We start from the raw sequence: 15,121 nt of genomic DNA, 5'->3' as shown, positions 1-15,121 counted from the left end.
TTGTTGACTTCTTCTGGCTTTATGTTTTGGTCTTCTTTGTCATCAAAGAAAGATTCCAAAGTCTGAGACTGAATCTGAGTCCATTTTCGCTGCCTGGACATGTTCCCAGCTAAGTTACTGGACCCTTGAGTTTTTCATCGGGGTATGACTGCTTGTAGAGTAGAGTACTTTGTTCCAAGCTTGAGGGGATGTGCTGTTGTTTTCAGAGCTATTTCTATACAGCCAGCTCTGCCACACCAGCACTCCTCCTCTCCCAAGAACCACCTACCTGGACCTGACTTAGATCTTAAGCAGGCTCTGCACTCCCTCTCTGATCTGCCACTTAATTCCTCCCACCAGGTGGGCCTGGGGCAGGAAGCAACTGCAGCTGTAGTTCTGTAGCTGCACCACATCTGCTGCCCCTGGGGCGGTGGCCAAACCGAGAACTCCTTTCACTCCGCACAGCTTTTCCCACTAATTTTCTCTCTTGTCTTTGGTGTTTGTGGGTTGAGAAGTCTGGTAACTGCCACAGCTCACTGATTCAGGGTGCTAGGGCCTGTTCCGCCCAGCTCCCAGTCTGGTTGGTTCTGCTGCCACCCACGCTGGTTTTCCGCTCCCCTCTGCTCCCAGCTCTGTGCACGATAGACCTCACCCAGTGACCATCCAGGCTGTCCTGGGCTGGATCCCTGCTTCCATCTGCTATTTTGTGGGTTCTGCAGTTGTAGAATTAGTTCAGAGCCATTTTTATAGGTTTTTGGAGGGACTTGGCAGGGAGAAAAAGTATGAAGCTAAGTGGCCTAGCTGTATTAGATATAAAACCATGTTACAATGTGGTAAGCATCAAAATAATCGGGTACTAAGAGAGAGAGTAGTAGATCAGTGGAATAAGGTAGGCAAGTGATATATAATGGGTAATAACCATCATAATCTAGTGTTTGATAAATGAAAAGATCCAAGCTTCTGGATGAGAATTCATTGCTGCAAAACTTGAAAGTAGTTTGGCAGAAACTAAGTTTGGACTAACATCTCACACCATATACCAAGATGGGGTATAGGGTATTCAGAGAAGACTAGTATCTGGTGTGAAGGCTTCCTAGCCCTTTCCAGAGCTGCTTTCTACCTTTTGTGTCCACCTGTTTCACCTAACTCTCATCTGTGCCTCCAAGAAGCTATAGCATGTGCAGTGTCCACATCTCAGTAAACCATTTCAGCAAAGTGCTAAACCAGGTTGAGGGTAACCAATGGGTGTCAAACCCATTGGTGAGTTAGGAGGGAGTCTACCCCAAGCATGTGAAGTCTCCTCCTGGTGAAATGGGTGGATGAAAACAATTTGTTCCAATGGCCATTAAGGCAGGTGAAGCAGGCACTGTGGAGCACTTAGAGATTGGGTAGACATCAGGGCAGCTAGATGGCACAGTGAGTAGAGCACCGGCCCTGGAGTCAGGAGGACCTGAGTTCATATTTGGTCTCAGACACTTAACACACTTACTTAACCCTAATTGCCGTGCCTTCCCCCCTCAAAAAAAAAAGACGTTGGTTACACATCAAAGATGCCAAGATCATTGTAATTTTAGTGGGATATAAAGATTTTCCCTGCCCATTCATAAGCCTCATGTGGAGACCATTAAAGGAAGCTTCTTAGGGGAGGCTTGCTTGTAGGAAGGCTTTCACATCTTTTGGTACTAAGTTGATCAGGCACTGAGTCACAAGGATTGTGATGCCTTCTGGCTCTGAGATGTGTGTGTGTGTGTGTGTGTGTGTGTGCACGCGCGGGCATGCACACATTTTGCTTTTGAGGGCTTACTTATGAGAAGTGTCTTTTGATTCCCTGGTCGAGACTCAGAGATTGTTCAGAGCTCCGTGACTGCTCAGATGTAAAGGCTCTCTCAATCCAGGGGTATATGTAAATCATATAGCAATATTGCTTTGGTTCAGGCAGTTAAGCACCTTGTCTTTTGGTAGGATTTTCACAGAATTTTTTTAAGGTCTATTCATGAGTCACTACTCTCTCTCTTCTACACTCAGAGTTGGTTCTTGCTTTGAAGCATGCAACGCCTTCCTGTTCATTGAAATTCCACCTTGGTACTTGAATGGAGTCAAGAGCCTTAGTCCTCTGTCATCAATAGGCCAATCTCCTTTCAGAAGATGAGGCTAGATTAGCTGTTCATGCTTCCTGAATATCATTTCTCTCTGTCTTGGAGCTTTTACTTTACCAGCATTTTCGAGAAAAAGCCTCTATAAATGTGCTTTCAGCGTCCTAGAAATGATAGTAGGTAAGGTAAAGTGTAGCATTTGAAATTTAATTTGAACTTCAAATAGAAAAAACTGGGGAAAAAATTAGAAAATGGCTGTTGTACTGAAGAAGATGCCCAGAGAGGGGAACTCAAAAAATGCCATCCAGAGATCAAGAACACTAGTGCTTAAGTGAGGTAGTTTGAATTTAGAAGGGAGAACAACTTTGGCAGGTGAGTGGAGGATGAACTGGTATGGGGAGAGGCTCGAGGCCAGGAGATCAAAGAGCAGGCTCTGGTAAGAGTCCAGTGTGAGGTGACCAGGGCCTACTTTAGGGGGAGAGCTGGGTCACTGGACGGAGGGGACATGTGCAGGCAAGAGATTGTGTAGAAAAAGAAATCATCCAAGTAGGGCAACAGATTTCATGTGTGGGCTAAGAGAGAGAATTCAAAGGGAACAATGATGCGGCCAGCCTGGGTGACCTGAGGATATTGGGATCCTCCACTGGAATAGCCGGGTTCGGAAACAGGGAGGGTTGGGGGGAGATATTGAGTTATCCTGGGATATGGTGAGATGGAGAAGGATATGGGATGTCCCGATTAAAAAGTTCTATTTTCAGGAGTGGAGTCCATGGCATGGGATGAAATCCTCAAGTGAGAGAGCCTAGAGAGAGAATAGAGAAGGCCAGGCCAGAGCCTTGGACAAGCCTCTTGGACAGAGGGCATACTGACACAGCAAAAGAGATAAGGAAGGGAGGAGTGGTCAGACAGGTTAAGAGGAGGGGACCAACAGAGAACAAAGTCATGAAACTGTCAGGGAAGAGAGAATAAGGCCTGAGAACAGGCTATTGGATTTGGACATTTGGGGAGGGAGTTAGCAATAACCACTGAAAGGATTAGTAATAGTCTCCCAGGAGATGCCACTTTGAAAACATCCCCCAGCTGCTGAGTCCAGTAAGGTAAACTAGCATTTATTAAGTGCCTACTGGGTGCCAGGCACTGTGTTAAACACTGTGGATATAAAGGCATAAAACCCAGGTGCTATCCCAAAGGAGCTCACAGTGTCAAAAGGTAGGGATAACCTAGAAATGGAATGGTATAAATGAGACAGATAAAGCAAGGCTCCAACAGGAGAGGTAGTGCTGGGTAGCACTAGCATTAAGGGGGACCAGGAAAAGATCCTTAGAGAAGAGGTGACTGCAGCTGGGCCCTGAAGGAAGCCAGGCAGCCTTCAAGGCTGGCTCATATAACTCCTTAGGAATCTGGAGTGCACCTGGTCATCCCCTTCAAACTAGCCTGTGTTTCTGCCTTTCTAGGTCTACTCATGTGCTTCACTCAGGGCCTGGCACACAGGAAGGGCTCGATCCACTGTGATTTGGTGATGGAATGGCTACTTGACCTCTGTTCCTGTGATGACAGAAAGCATTGGAGAAACAATCTGTCTATACTACGATCTGAGATACCATTCCAGGAAAGAGGACAATGCTGCTTGCCTGGGGAAGCCTGGAGTGAGGAACATGGGGAGCATGCATCTGTAGTGACTCCACAAAATCAGTGGCCAAATCTCATCCTGTCTCTAGCCATCTTCCCACAGGTGCCCTTCCCTTCCACCACCTTCCACCCTCCTGCTTTCAGGTGACCGTATGAAAAGGCCTCCTATTTGGGTCTCCTGCCTCTAGTCTCTCCTTACTCCAGGCCAATCTGCACAAGTCACTAAAGTGACTTTCCTATACCATACGTCTGACACTGTCACCCCCGCTGTCCCTCAATAAACTCCAGTGGTTTCCTATTCCTTCCAGGATTAAATAAAACATCCTCTGTTTGGCATTTAACACTCTGCACAAACCTCAACTCTTCAGGGAATAGGTGTGAGGGCCAGCCTTGTGTGACCCTGGGCAAGTCACTTAACTCATCTGGGGCTTCTTTAGTCATCTGCAAAATGAGTCTGCTGGACTCATTGGCCTCCCTTCCACATCCAGGTCTATGATTCTACAGTAACTGGGGGACAAGCCAATGAGTGCCCCTTCCTTCTGGACATACAAAAATGGGCTAAAACAAAATAGCCTCAGCAAAGAAAATGAGGAAACAAAATATCAAAACTTTAAGGGATGTAGTGTCACACTCACATACAAACAGCTGTATCGACTGACACCACCATAAACTATCATCAGTGTTTTTTTGTGGTTTTATTTTTTAAAATATTCCTCAATTTCATTTAATATAGATCAGTCCACCAGAGTGTTTTGCTTCAATGATTAAATTAATGAGATTTCTCTCCATCATGAGTTCTATAATGTTGAACAAGTGCTCTGATCTGGGGGAATGCCTTCCCACATTAACCATATTCTCAAGATTGCTCTTTGGCATGTATTCTCTTATGTACTGAAAGACCTGAATTCTGGGTGAAGGTCTTTCCACATTCATTGCATTCATAGGGTTTCTCTCCTGTATGACTTCTCCGATGTCGAGTCAAATCCCTGTTCCGGAAAAAGCCTTTGCCACAATCACTGCATTTAAAATGTTTCTCTCCGGTATGAATGCTGCAGTGTTGTCGAAGATCTGACTTCTGGCGAAAGCTCTTCCCACATTCAGTGCATTTATATGGTTTCTCTCCAGTGTGAACACTACCGTGGTTGGTAAGAGCAGACTTTTGAGAGAATGCCTTCCCACAAACACTGCACTGATGAGGTTTTATTCCTGTATGAGTACTCCAGTGCTGAGTAAGATTAGAGCTTGATCTGAATGTCCTCCCACATTCATTGCATTCATAGGGTTTCTCTCCAGTGTGAGTTCTCTGATGTCGAGTCAGTGTTGTGCTCCTGGAAAAGGCTTGCCCACAATCACTGCATTTAAAAGGTTTCTCTCCAGTATGAATCCTGTTATGTCGTATGAGATCAATCTTTTGGTGGAAGGCCTTTCCACATTCACTACATATGAAAGGTTTCTCCCTAGTATGAATTCTGTAGTGCTGTGTAAGGCTTACCTTATGCTGGAAGGCCTTTCCACACTCACTGCATTCATAAGATTTGTTTTCACTCTGAATATGAGAGATTTGGGTAAGATCTGCCTTCTGACAGGATGTCTTCCTACATTTAGTCAATTCAGAACACTTTTTTCCTCTATGAGTTCTTTGTTCATTATTCTGGAGGAAAGAATTCCCACTTTCACCAAGTTGCTCTTCAGCAAGAATTCCATGTTTTCTATTGCAGTCCAAAGAAACAAAAGTTTTCTGACATTTGTTAACCTCAGAATATTTCTTCTTTGAACAGATTTGATTACGTTGTCTTTGGTTCGACGCCATGGTGAAGCTCCTTCTCTGGTTATCACTTTTACAGACATTCAGTGCTAAATGTACTCCCTGTTGTGACTCTGGACTAGAGGTTTGGCTGTATCTACTGTATTCAGAACCTCTGACTCCATCGGCAGGGTCTGTACGGATTACTCTTCCTTGTCTAGAATGTTTCTCCTTATTGCTCTGCTCTTTCTTTAACCTGTGAAAATACTTCCAGGCTTTTCCCCTTTTGGAGATGCACAGGTCATCCCACAAGGACCTTTCCTGGAATAAGTCTTCCATAGAAATACTCAAGTTTCGAGTTGACTTCTTGGTCTGAGGCCTAGTGTCCCCATCTGAAGGAAAGAAAAAGTATAAATGCCTTTTTCTTTCTTTTTTTTTTTAAATGCCCTTTTCCTCAGATGAATAAGCTTTTCTGTACACTTTACTCTCCCCAATATTTTGGCTTTTAAAAACAACATATATATTTTTTCACTTGAATTGAAATCAGTTCTTAAGGTTTCTAAAATTTCTTTGAATTCACCAGGCTTATCCTTTCATATAGTCCAATAACTTATATTAGGTGAATATGCCAAAACTGAAGCAGATAATGCATAAGTAATGGACTTATGGACAATTGCTGGCTCCCACACAGTAATATGAACAAAGTAGCTTAAAGATTTTTTTTTTTCAGGAAAATTCTTCATCAAATATCATACCATGGGAGCAGTCATGAGAGTGTGATCACTGAGTCTAAGAAAGGGAAGTTATGTGGAGCTCCTACACTGCAGAATTCCACTTTGCTTTCCAAAAAGATCAAAACAACTCAAAGTTCCACCCACAGTGGAGCAGCATTCCTGCATTCTGAATAATACCAACAGAACCTGATCATTTCTATCTGTTCCCATCCAGTGACTTTCGTATAAAAGGCAACACCAGCCAAAGAAACTAGAGGAATACGGAGAAATTAGCTATAAGATCTATGCCTGGGAGAAGAGTTCAGGACTAAAAAAAGTCATGAAGAGGATCACAAATGTGCCCATTTTTGGGGGGTGCACAGCTGAGCACTGGGCACTCACTCACATACTCACTTGGCCAGCAGGTTCTTAGGACACTATCCATTGGAACCCCATGGGCTTCCCCTGACTGCAGCTGAGAGATCACATCCATGTTTGAATCTGCAAGGCCTAGTGATGGGAAATGGAAAAGTGAGGGAGAGGGAGGATAACCTGTGAGGCTGAACCTCACAGCCACCGAGGAGCAAATGAGAAAGGCCCAGCAAGTCTGGGGGATATGGAGGAGCATACAGAAAACATCTAAAGGGCGATCCGGTTTGTTTTCCTGGGGAGATACAGGAATGGGACAAAGAATGGAGTTGGGTTCACAAAGACAATGAGTCCCTTTGGTCCATTCAATACTAAGCTCTCTGGGAGCTTTTCTGACTTCAAGTATTTGCCCTGGGACTTAAGGAAGTAGCCCTGGCCTGAGGGAACAGAGAGATGGAGTGGGATCACACAGTGAAGCAGTTTTCAGACATACAAAGCAAGAGCCCTTGAGCTGGGACCAGGGAGAGCACAAGAACCCTGTCTCTTGGCCTCATTTTAAGTAACAAATGCTTGGCTTTCTTAAGAGGCCAAAGCATCACTGCTGAACGCTAGACCCAGTCCTAGCAGAAGGAAGCAAGCAACCTTTCAGGGGCATATCCCAAGTCCCCAGAGGAGTCTCCTTACCAAGACTGACCAGGTTCCTGTAGTTCTCCACCATCACCTTCCAGTAAAGCTCCTTCTGGGAAGTGTCCAAGTAGCCCCACTCCTCCCAGGTGAAGTCCACAGCCACATCCTTGAAAGTCACTGATTCCTGAAACAAATAAAGCTGTGCCTAGCCAGGGACCATACCCCAGATGGACATGGGAAGGGAGGTGAAGGGGGCAGGATTGAGAAGGACTGATTCTTACTATATTTAGGTTTCAGAGCGTTCAAAGCAACATCTTTAGGAGCATTTACTACATGCCTCAGGCTGTACTAGATTCTGAATCATGTAACTGTTATACCAGAAGCGAGTGAGACACTCCACAAAGTATAAGTTTTAAATGGAGAATTTATTAGCCGGCAGCCATTGGGGCTGCAACCCAAGTCAATGGCCACGTTTGAAGAGAAAGGGTAGTTTATATAGAGAATACAGGGTTCAGTGGTTAATTATCTCTTGAAATGTCATTTTGCAGACTTGGCATGCCTGTACCTTTTATGACCATGATAAAAGGAACCTCCTTAATAGATTGTAGATACAACATACCAGACAGCTGACAAAGTGTCAACTGAAATTACAACCCAGGATCCCTGTGTCCATCTTGCCATAACTTCCACAGCAAGGAAGGCTCAAGATAAGGTAGAAGTCATATAATTCAAGATAATGTCTGGGGCCAAGGTTTTCACCCTTAATGGCCATGGACAGAGCAAGGGATGCTCTAAGTGTGTTGACATAAGATAGAGACATCTCTGAGCCCACTCAGTTAGACAAAGGATGATCGTTAGGCATTAGGTTTTTCCCAGTAATTAGCTTACATTCCTCAGAAAAGTCTTAGGGGCCCAGGACACTCGCAAAACAGCAGGAACTCAGTCTGTTTTTTTCTTATGCAGACTGGGGTTTGCAGTTAGGGGCTGGGGGCAGGGTTTTTCTAGCAATAGCTGGCTGCTTCAGGTATCACATAACAAAAGAATAGTCACTATCAAGACCATAAGCACTTATGGAATATCTACCCTGTGTCAGACTCTGTGCTAAGCCCTGGGGACACAAATTAGGGCAAGACAAACCCCTGTCCTCAAGGAACTCACAGTCTAAAGTGGGAGACAACACGCTCAGAAACAGTCCTGACAGGAGACAGCAAGGCCCCAGCAGCTGAGGGGACCAGGTGTGTGTTTCTGTAAAAGTCATGGCTTGAGCTAAATATTGACAGAATAAGTTAGTGCCTGCAAGAGGGGGAAGGTGAGGGGACAAAGGATTCCAGAAAAGGATGGGAAGCAAAGGCAGAGAGAAGAGTTGGGGAGGGTCATCGGTGAGGAACAGAAAATAGGCCAGGCTGGCTGGGCCATAGGAAGCATGTCGTCTATCCCACTAAGATTTGGAAAATGTAAGAAGGACTCAGTTAGTGAAAAGCCTGAAATGCCAAGTGGGGGATTTTATCTGATCCTGGCACAGAGTCAGAGCTAGATCCACTGTGATCTGGTAGTGTCTGAATGGTTGATCACCCTCAGATACTCTGAGGACGGAGAGCATTGGAGGAAGGACCTGTCTACACTGTGTGACCTCAGAGACTCTTATCAGGGGAGAGGATGATGCTGCTTACCTGGGGGGGTCTGCTGGTGAGGAGCACTGGGCCCATTCTGTGTTCCTTCCTGTTCCCCACTCTGGCCTGCACCCAGGCCCCTGTGGTCCCACAAGACTGAGCTAGAAACGAGAAGGCAGCCATGAGAGAGGTGGGCCCTTCCCCACTCCCAGCTCCCAGACCTGCCTCTGCCTTGGAAATGCCCACAGCCCTCCCTGCTCCAAGTGACATCAGGGGCAGCTGGTCTGTGTCCAGGACTTGTGTCAACTCAAGGTGCATTTATGAAGCACCTATTGTATGCTTCACTCCCTTTAGGTGCTAGAGATGCCAAGGAGATAAAAAGCCCAGACTGTGCCTTCCCCCATGCCAGGTCATGTGAGGTGGGAGGGGGCTGTGACCCCTGGGGGAAGGAGGAGGGGGCCCTGGACTGGGGCTAGGTGCGGGTGAGGCTGGAGGCTCCTTTCCCTGGGGGTCCGAAACCTGGAAATGAAGGGGGTGGGGCGGAGGGGGTTGGCGCCCAAGTTCATCCATGTTGGGGGCAGAAGAGGGGAGGGAAAGGAAGAGGAGCCAGGGATGGGGGGGAGAAAAGGGGATGGGAAGGAGAGGATAGGAGAGGGGGGAGCAGGGCAGGGAAAGTGAGGGAGGGGAGCAGGGGGAGGGGAAAGAGAGGGGAAGGGGGAGTAGGGTAGAAGGGGAAGGTGAGGGGAGAAAAGAGGGGTAGGAGGAGAGGAAACTGAGGGAGGAATGGGGGAAGAAAAAAAGGGAGGGGAGGTGCGATCGCGTCTCACTGCTCCGCCTACCCCCACGGGTCCAGGAGCCTTCGCCCCGTTGCAGAGACGAGCCAACTGAGGCTAGGAGAGGAGTGGGGAGGAGAGGGGGCGGGGACCCCGGGTGCCTGTACCCCTCCTGACCTCCCTGGCGCCCCCTCCACTGCCTCCCCCCCGGACCCAGGACAAGCGCTGCCCAACCCGCAAGACCCAACTCACATCTACCAGGAAGATCCCAGACTCAGAGGAAACTTCGCGTCTGCGCAGTGGCTCCCTGGGCGGGCCACGCTCCCATTGGCTAGGTCCCGCGGGGAGGCGGGGCGTCCTCGGCCTTCCCCCTCCCCCCCGCCCCTTTCTTGGTTGGCCGCCCCTAAGACACGCCGCTCCTCAAACACATAATCGATCACAGGATTGGAAGAGATGTTAGGACACGGGGAACAACTCCAGAACAGGGGTTGTCAGGGCCGGGAGGGGCCTGAGGACAGGCAGAGTCCGGGCTGGGAAGATAGCAGCAGTCAGAGCAGCGGGCTTCAGCCGCCCACATCAGGATGCGTGACCTTGGCCAGGTCACTCCACCTTCTTCTCCTCACTAGACGACCTGGGAGGCCCCATCTGACCCTAAACAGAGAATCCAGGGATGTCACATGTGCGGGACAATAATCCCCTAAAATGAAATAACAATCAGAGGTCTCTCAAGGTAAAGACAGAGGCTTTGTTTGCAAGTCTCACGTGAGAGTCGGGCATCGCCCACTCCGGAATGGTCTGGGGTGGGGAGGCAAGTTTCAGAAGGCAGGCAGTCAGCTTATATACCTCTCAAAGGGCCCCCCCAAAAGCCCCCTCACATAACAATTCCAAGAAGCCCCCAAAAGCACCCCCCCCTTCTGGACCTCCATCCCCATCCATGGGGGTTGTTGGCCTCACATTCTTGAAACAAAGAAAGATTCTTAATCTAACACCTTAACCTCAAACTAGCAGACAGCAGCTACACTCATAGGGTGCATGAGTATGCAGGATGTGGATATATGTGGTGTATGTGCAAGTTTAAGCGGGAGGGAAAAGGGGGAGTTTAATTCTTAAACTTAAAGATATAGTTCAGGCATTATGGAAGCTAAATTATTAAGTATCCTCTTTTCCCTAAATGGGAGACTTTCATTCATCTCACTCACACATGTTCTTGATCGCAGCCACATGAGCTGTTTCCGGGTCTCTGGGGGCCCCTCAGGGCTTGGGAGAGGGTCTTGCTCACAGAACTCATTTTCTAAAGGCTGAGGTGTGGCTCCAACACTTGGCATGTGATTTGGGGAAGGATTGTGAGCCTAGAACATAGTTTCAGAACCTTAAATACTACTGTGATTTGTGGCTTACCTTCATAAGGAAAAGAAATAGTAACTTTCAGTTAGACGTCAGTGAAAACAAAGATGTAACATGTTTTTTCCTTCAAAGTTCATGGGCCCCCTGAAAGCTATTCTCAGACCCCTTCGGGGTCTCTGGGCCTCAGGTTAAAAATACCTGACCTCAACTATCCTAATATCATGGAACTGAGAGCTGCAAAGGACCTCAGGAGACACCTTATCCCAGCTCAGTTTACAGAGGCAGAAAAGGGGCTTGGGCAGCCTTTGAGGTCCAGCCCCACTCACTCTATTCCCTGTCCTCATCCCACTTTACAGAGGGAAAACTGAGACCCAGATTGGGCAGGAAAGCCAGTCAGACCCAGGACCAGAATCCAGGTCAGAGGTCATCTGGTCCAATCCCTTCCTTTTCATAAAAAGGAAATGCTGGCAAGGTGAAGGCCAGGGCCACCAGGCAGAAAGTCTAGAGGCACAACTGCTCCTATGCCAACCTAGCACTTTCCACTGTAGGGACTAGCTGGGGGTGGAGCACAGGGTGCAGGGTGCAGAGCAGTGGGCCTGGGGCCAGGAAGACCTGGGCACTGATGCAGCCTCGGACACTTTCTAGCTGGGTGACCCTGGGAAAGTCAGTTCATCTCTGGCTGCCTCAGTTTACTCTTCTGTGAAATGGGTATAATAATAATAGCACCTACTTCCCAGAATTGTTGTGAAGATTAAATGGGACAATATTTGTAAAGTGCTTAGAAGAGTGCCTTACAAGTGTGGTATGCAGTGGGTGCCTAATGAATGTTCATTGCCTTCGTCCCACCATCTTCCCTCCCTCCCTCCCTCCTTCCTTCCTTCTTTCCTGCCTTCCTTCCTTCCTCCCTTCCCTCTTTCCTTCCTTCCTCCTTTACTTTTTCCCCTCCCTTCTTCCCTCCTTCCTTCCCTTTCTCCCTTGCCTCCTCCCTCTCCTTCTTTCCTTCCTTTCCCTTCCTTCCCTCCTTCCCATCATGCTGGTTCTTAGGGTCTAGCCCTCAGTCTAGGGGTCTTTCCCTAATAACAACACTGAGGACTGCCTTTCCTTGTGTCAGTCAACAGGCATTTATTAAATGCTTGCCCTATGCCAAGCACAGCACCATATCTCATCCCTGATTCCCTGTCCCACCATCACACATACCATGGCCAGGCCTAGGGAGAAGCTGGGAGAAAGAGACTTGGTGCATTTGCATCCAGGATAGTCCTAGAAAACATTTGTGTACCATTCATGAAATCATTAGATGCACATTTACTAAACACCAGCTGTGAGCAGCCCACAGTGCTAGGGTGGGAGAAATACATGATTTGGATACGAAGACAAACCCTCCCCTGCTGGACAGTCCAGTGGGGTAGAGATGATGGGGTGCTTGTGCTTGGACCCTAATTCTAACATCACATTTCCCCTTAGCCTCTGCCTGGGTGCCTGTGCCTGTGGCAGAATTTCAATTTCAGAACACATCTAGTTCTCAAACATACTCTTTCCCAGGTAGCCTCTCTAGCTAAAGGGCAGTGTGCCCCAAAATTATCTCTGCTTCTTCCTCAGTAAGCAGCTATGCCCAATTATAGATTGATTCAGGATGCTGATAACTGACTATACACTGAGTCTAACATGTATCCTAGACATAGTCAAATGTATACTCCCTTACATTAATCTTGTCTAACAAGACATGTGATGGAATCCACCTGGACATTCCCAGCTAGCCCTGAACTTTTGATGACTTAGTGACATTTCACAGGCAAAACCACACCCCTGGGTAGCCCCCCTTTGGGCTATTTCCCAGTGAAGTCTGGGTAAGATACCTGTGCAGTGGATACAAAAAGTGCATGTTCCTTTAAGAACTGACCAAACCTTAATCACTCCCTGACCTCTCCCTAATCCCACCCCAACACACCTCATTAACAGGTTTCATCCCTAAATCTTGTACTTAAACTTTCCCTGTAGCCCTGTATGGTTGCAGGTTCCCTAAGAACTCTTGCCCGCTTTATTTACTTAAAGTGTAATAAATCTTTGCCTCCTTGACTTAAAGAATGCTTGGGTCTGTGAATTCATTCCAGGCGGCCTTGCCTTGGGAATTTTGGTTTGGGATTTCTACATCCCTGGGTTCATTTCTCGCTCTACAGAGACACCTTCAATGCATTACGTGATAAATACATTAAAAAGGAAGAGGCATATGGCTTAGGGTGCAAAGGCAATGACCTGGGGTCAGGCAGACCTGGGTTCAAGTCCTACCTTTTGCATACAGTGGCTGGATGAGGGGCGGGCTCTTTAAGCCACTCACTTGAACACTAACTGCTCTCTCTGGAGGCCTCTTGGTGGTCTATTGGATAGAGTCCTTCAGTGAGGAAAACCTGAACACAAACTATCTTAGACACTTCCAAGCTGAGGGAACCTAGGTAAGTCTTAAGGTTTAAATACTGGCTGCCTCAGTTTCCTCATCTATAAAGCGGGATAAATCTATCACCTGCCCCCCAGGGGTGGGAGGATCAAATGAGATGTTTGTAAAGTACAGCCTTCAGCATATATCCCACAATGCATTGATTCTTGAAGTTTGAAAGCCTGCTCTCCTCCAATTACCTCTGCTAATCCTAAACTTCTCTCAAAGAGGGTCAGGGTAAAGGACAAAACTGAGTTAGCCTTTCCTGATCCATCAATAAATATGATAAGCTTATTAAATGGGAAATGGATAATTTTAACTATGTTAAACGGAAAAGTTTTTGTATAAACAAAGCCAATGCAACAAAGATTAGGAGGGAAGCAGAAGATTGGGAGAAAATCTTTACAACCAATGTCTCTGATAAAGGCCTCATACCTAAAATATACAGGGAACTGTTTCAACAATCCAGCTAGCAGCTGCTGTGGGGGTGTAAAACCAACAACAACCAGCCCACAGAACGCTGCAAGCCCAGGTCCTTTTGATCTGCTTTATTAAGGAAAGCAACATTAAAGGGTTAACAATCTTACTTTAATCCAGCATGCAAATATCATTTACTTAGTTCAGGGGAAAAAACCAGCACCCTGAATTACAGACCAAATACAATTCGTAGTTTTCAACATCTGGGTGTTCAGCCAGGGAGCTCATTGCAAAGGCTGGCCCAGAGTTACAAGCCATTCCTACTGTGGCTCAGAGCTCTGTGCTTATGTATCCTGTTCAGGGCAGAGGGGAGCAGGGCACATCAAGGAAATATACTCATGTTTGGCCATGCCTAATCGTGTCGGGGGAAACGTGATCATGGTGGAAAGTGTGTGGGTGAAGATCAATGAAGGGAGTTCAAGAAACACCCCAAATCTGGCACAGAGACACAGTATTGGAATGAAGAGAGACTTCGAACTATCAAACAGTGATCATTCTTTGACAGAAGTAGAGCAACTGATATTTTTCACTTCCCTTAACAATGATTTCATCCTTCCAGAGATACAGGAACCAACCAAGGAGAATTCTTTCCTGCCCCGCCCCCCTAAAATGAATGCCTTCACTCAGTGGATTGTCTCCCATTTATCCTGTTTCCATCCTGTTTGTGTTGGGTTATTTGCATGTCCTCTCCCCCATTAGGCTGTGAGCTCTTTGGGAGAAGGATTACATCTACCTTTATTTGCATATCCAGCCCTTAGAACTGTGCCTTGCACACAGCAAGGACTAAACAAATGTTCGGTGACATCACTGGTCTGGATCTGAACCTCACTAACAGTGATAAACTCATTGCTAGGATGACAGTAATGGGAATATTGGGTTAAAGTAAAAATCCTGTCTTTAAGATTGTGATAGAGATGAAGAAGAAAGCTGGGCAAAGTTTGACCTGTGCCCTAGATCCGAGGTAAATCAGGTTTTCCAGTGATTCAAAGGAAGGAAATGTAAGTTCTTATGGAATTCAAATTCTATGAAAATGGTAGTCCAGGAAGGAAGGGAAACTTCCAAGCATGAAATTCAGAAGATACAAAAAGAAACAACTTCAATATGGAGGAAAAAATAGCTGTGCATTAGAGCTAGGACAGATGTGGATGAACAGGGAACTCACTAATTTTATTTATTACATCACCTATGTTTCCCAAAATACCCCTATGCTCCCTCCCTAGACACCCATCGCTTCCAACAAAAAAATGGGGTGGGGAGAGAAAGAGAAAATTTAATAAAAAGCAACCAACACATCAATGTTCCCCTTCCACAGTGTCATAACTGCAGGGGTGG

At 46.7% G+C, this 15,121-nt stretch overlaps 1 protein-coding gene across 1 annotated transcript; it reads right to left on the bottom strand.

The window, feature by feature from the left end:
• Positions 1-4,377: 4,377 nt before the first annotated feature.
• On the bottom strand, positions 4,378-9,835 carry LOC118834861 (zinc finger protein 501-like). The gene is made up of 5 exons (XM_036742303.1): positions 9,790-9,835; positions 8,825-8,925; positions 7,212-7,338; positions 6,573-6,668; positions 4,378-5,837 (listed from the first exon to the last, which is right to left on the bottom strand). Exons 2-5 carry the CDS (start codon positions 8,858-8,860, stop codon positions 4,558-4,560), a joined length of 1,539 nt encoding a protein of 512 aa, XP_036598198.1. The 5' UTR covers positions 8,861-8,925; positions 9,790-9,835; the 3' UTR covers positions 4,378-4,557.
• Positions 9,836-15,121: the final 5,286 nt, after the last annotated feature.

This window comes from Trichosurus vulpecula, chromosome 1, assembly GCF_011100635.1.
Source record: "Trichosurus vulpecula isolate mTriVul1 chromosome 1, mTriVul1.pri, whole genome shotgun sequence".
NCBI lineage: Eukaryota > Metazoa > Chordata > Mammalia > Diprotodontia > Phalangeridae > Trichosurus > Trichosurus vulpecula.
Note: the sequence above shows the minus strand (reverse complement) of the source record. Positions and strands in the feature narration are given on the sequence as shown.

Bases quoted from the DNA above. Each gene is read 5' to 3' on its own strand.
- LOC118834861 (XM_036742303.1), bottom strand. From the start codon at position 8,860: ATGGGCCCAGTGCTCCTCACCAGCAGACCCCCCCAG. The intron at 7,339-8,824 runs GTAAGCAGCATC...TATTTGTTTCAG, and splicing joins TCACCAGCAGACCCCCCCAG to GAATCAGTGACTTTCAAGGA. The intron at 6,669-7,211 runs GTAAGGAGACTC...TCCCATCACTAG, and splicing joins CAGGAACCTGGTCAGTCTTG to GCCTTGCAGATTCAAACATG.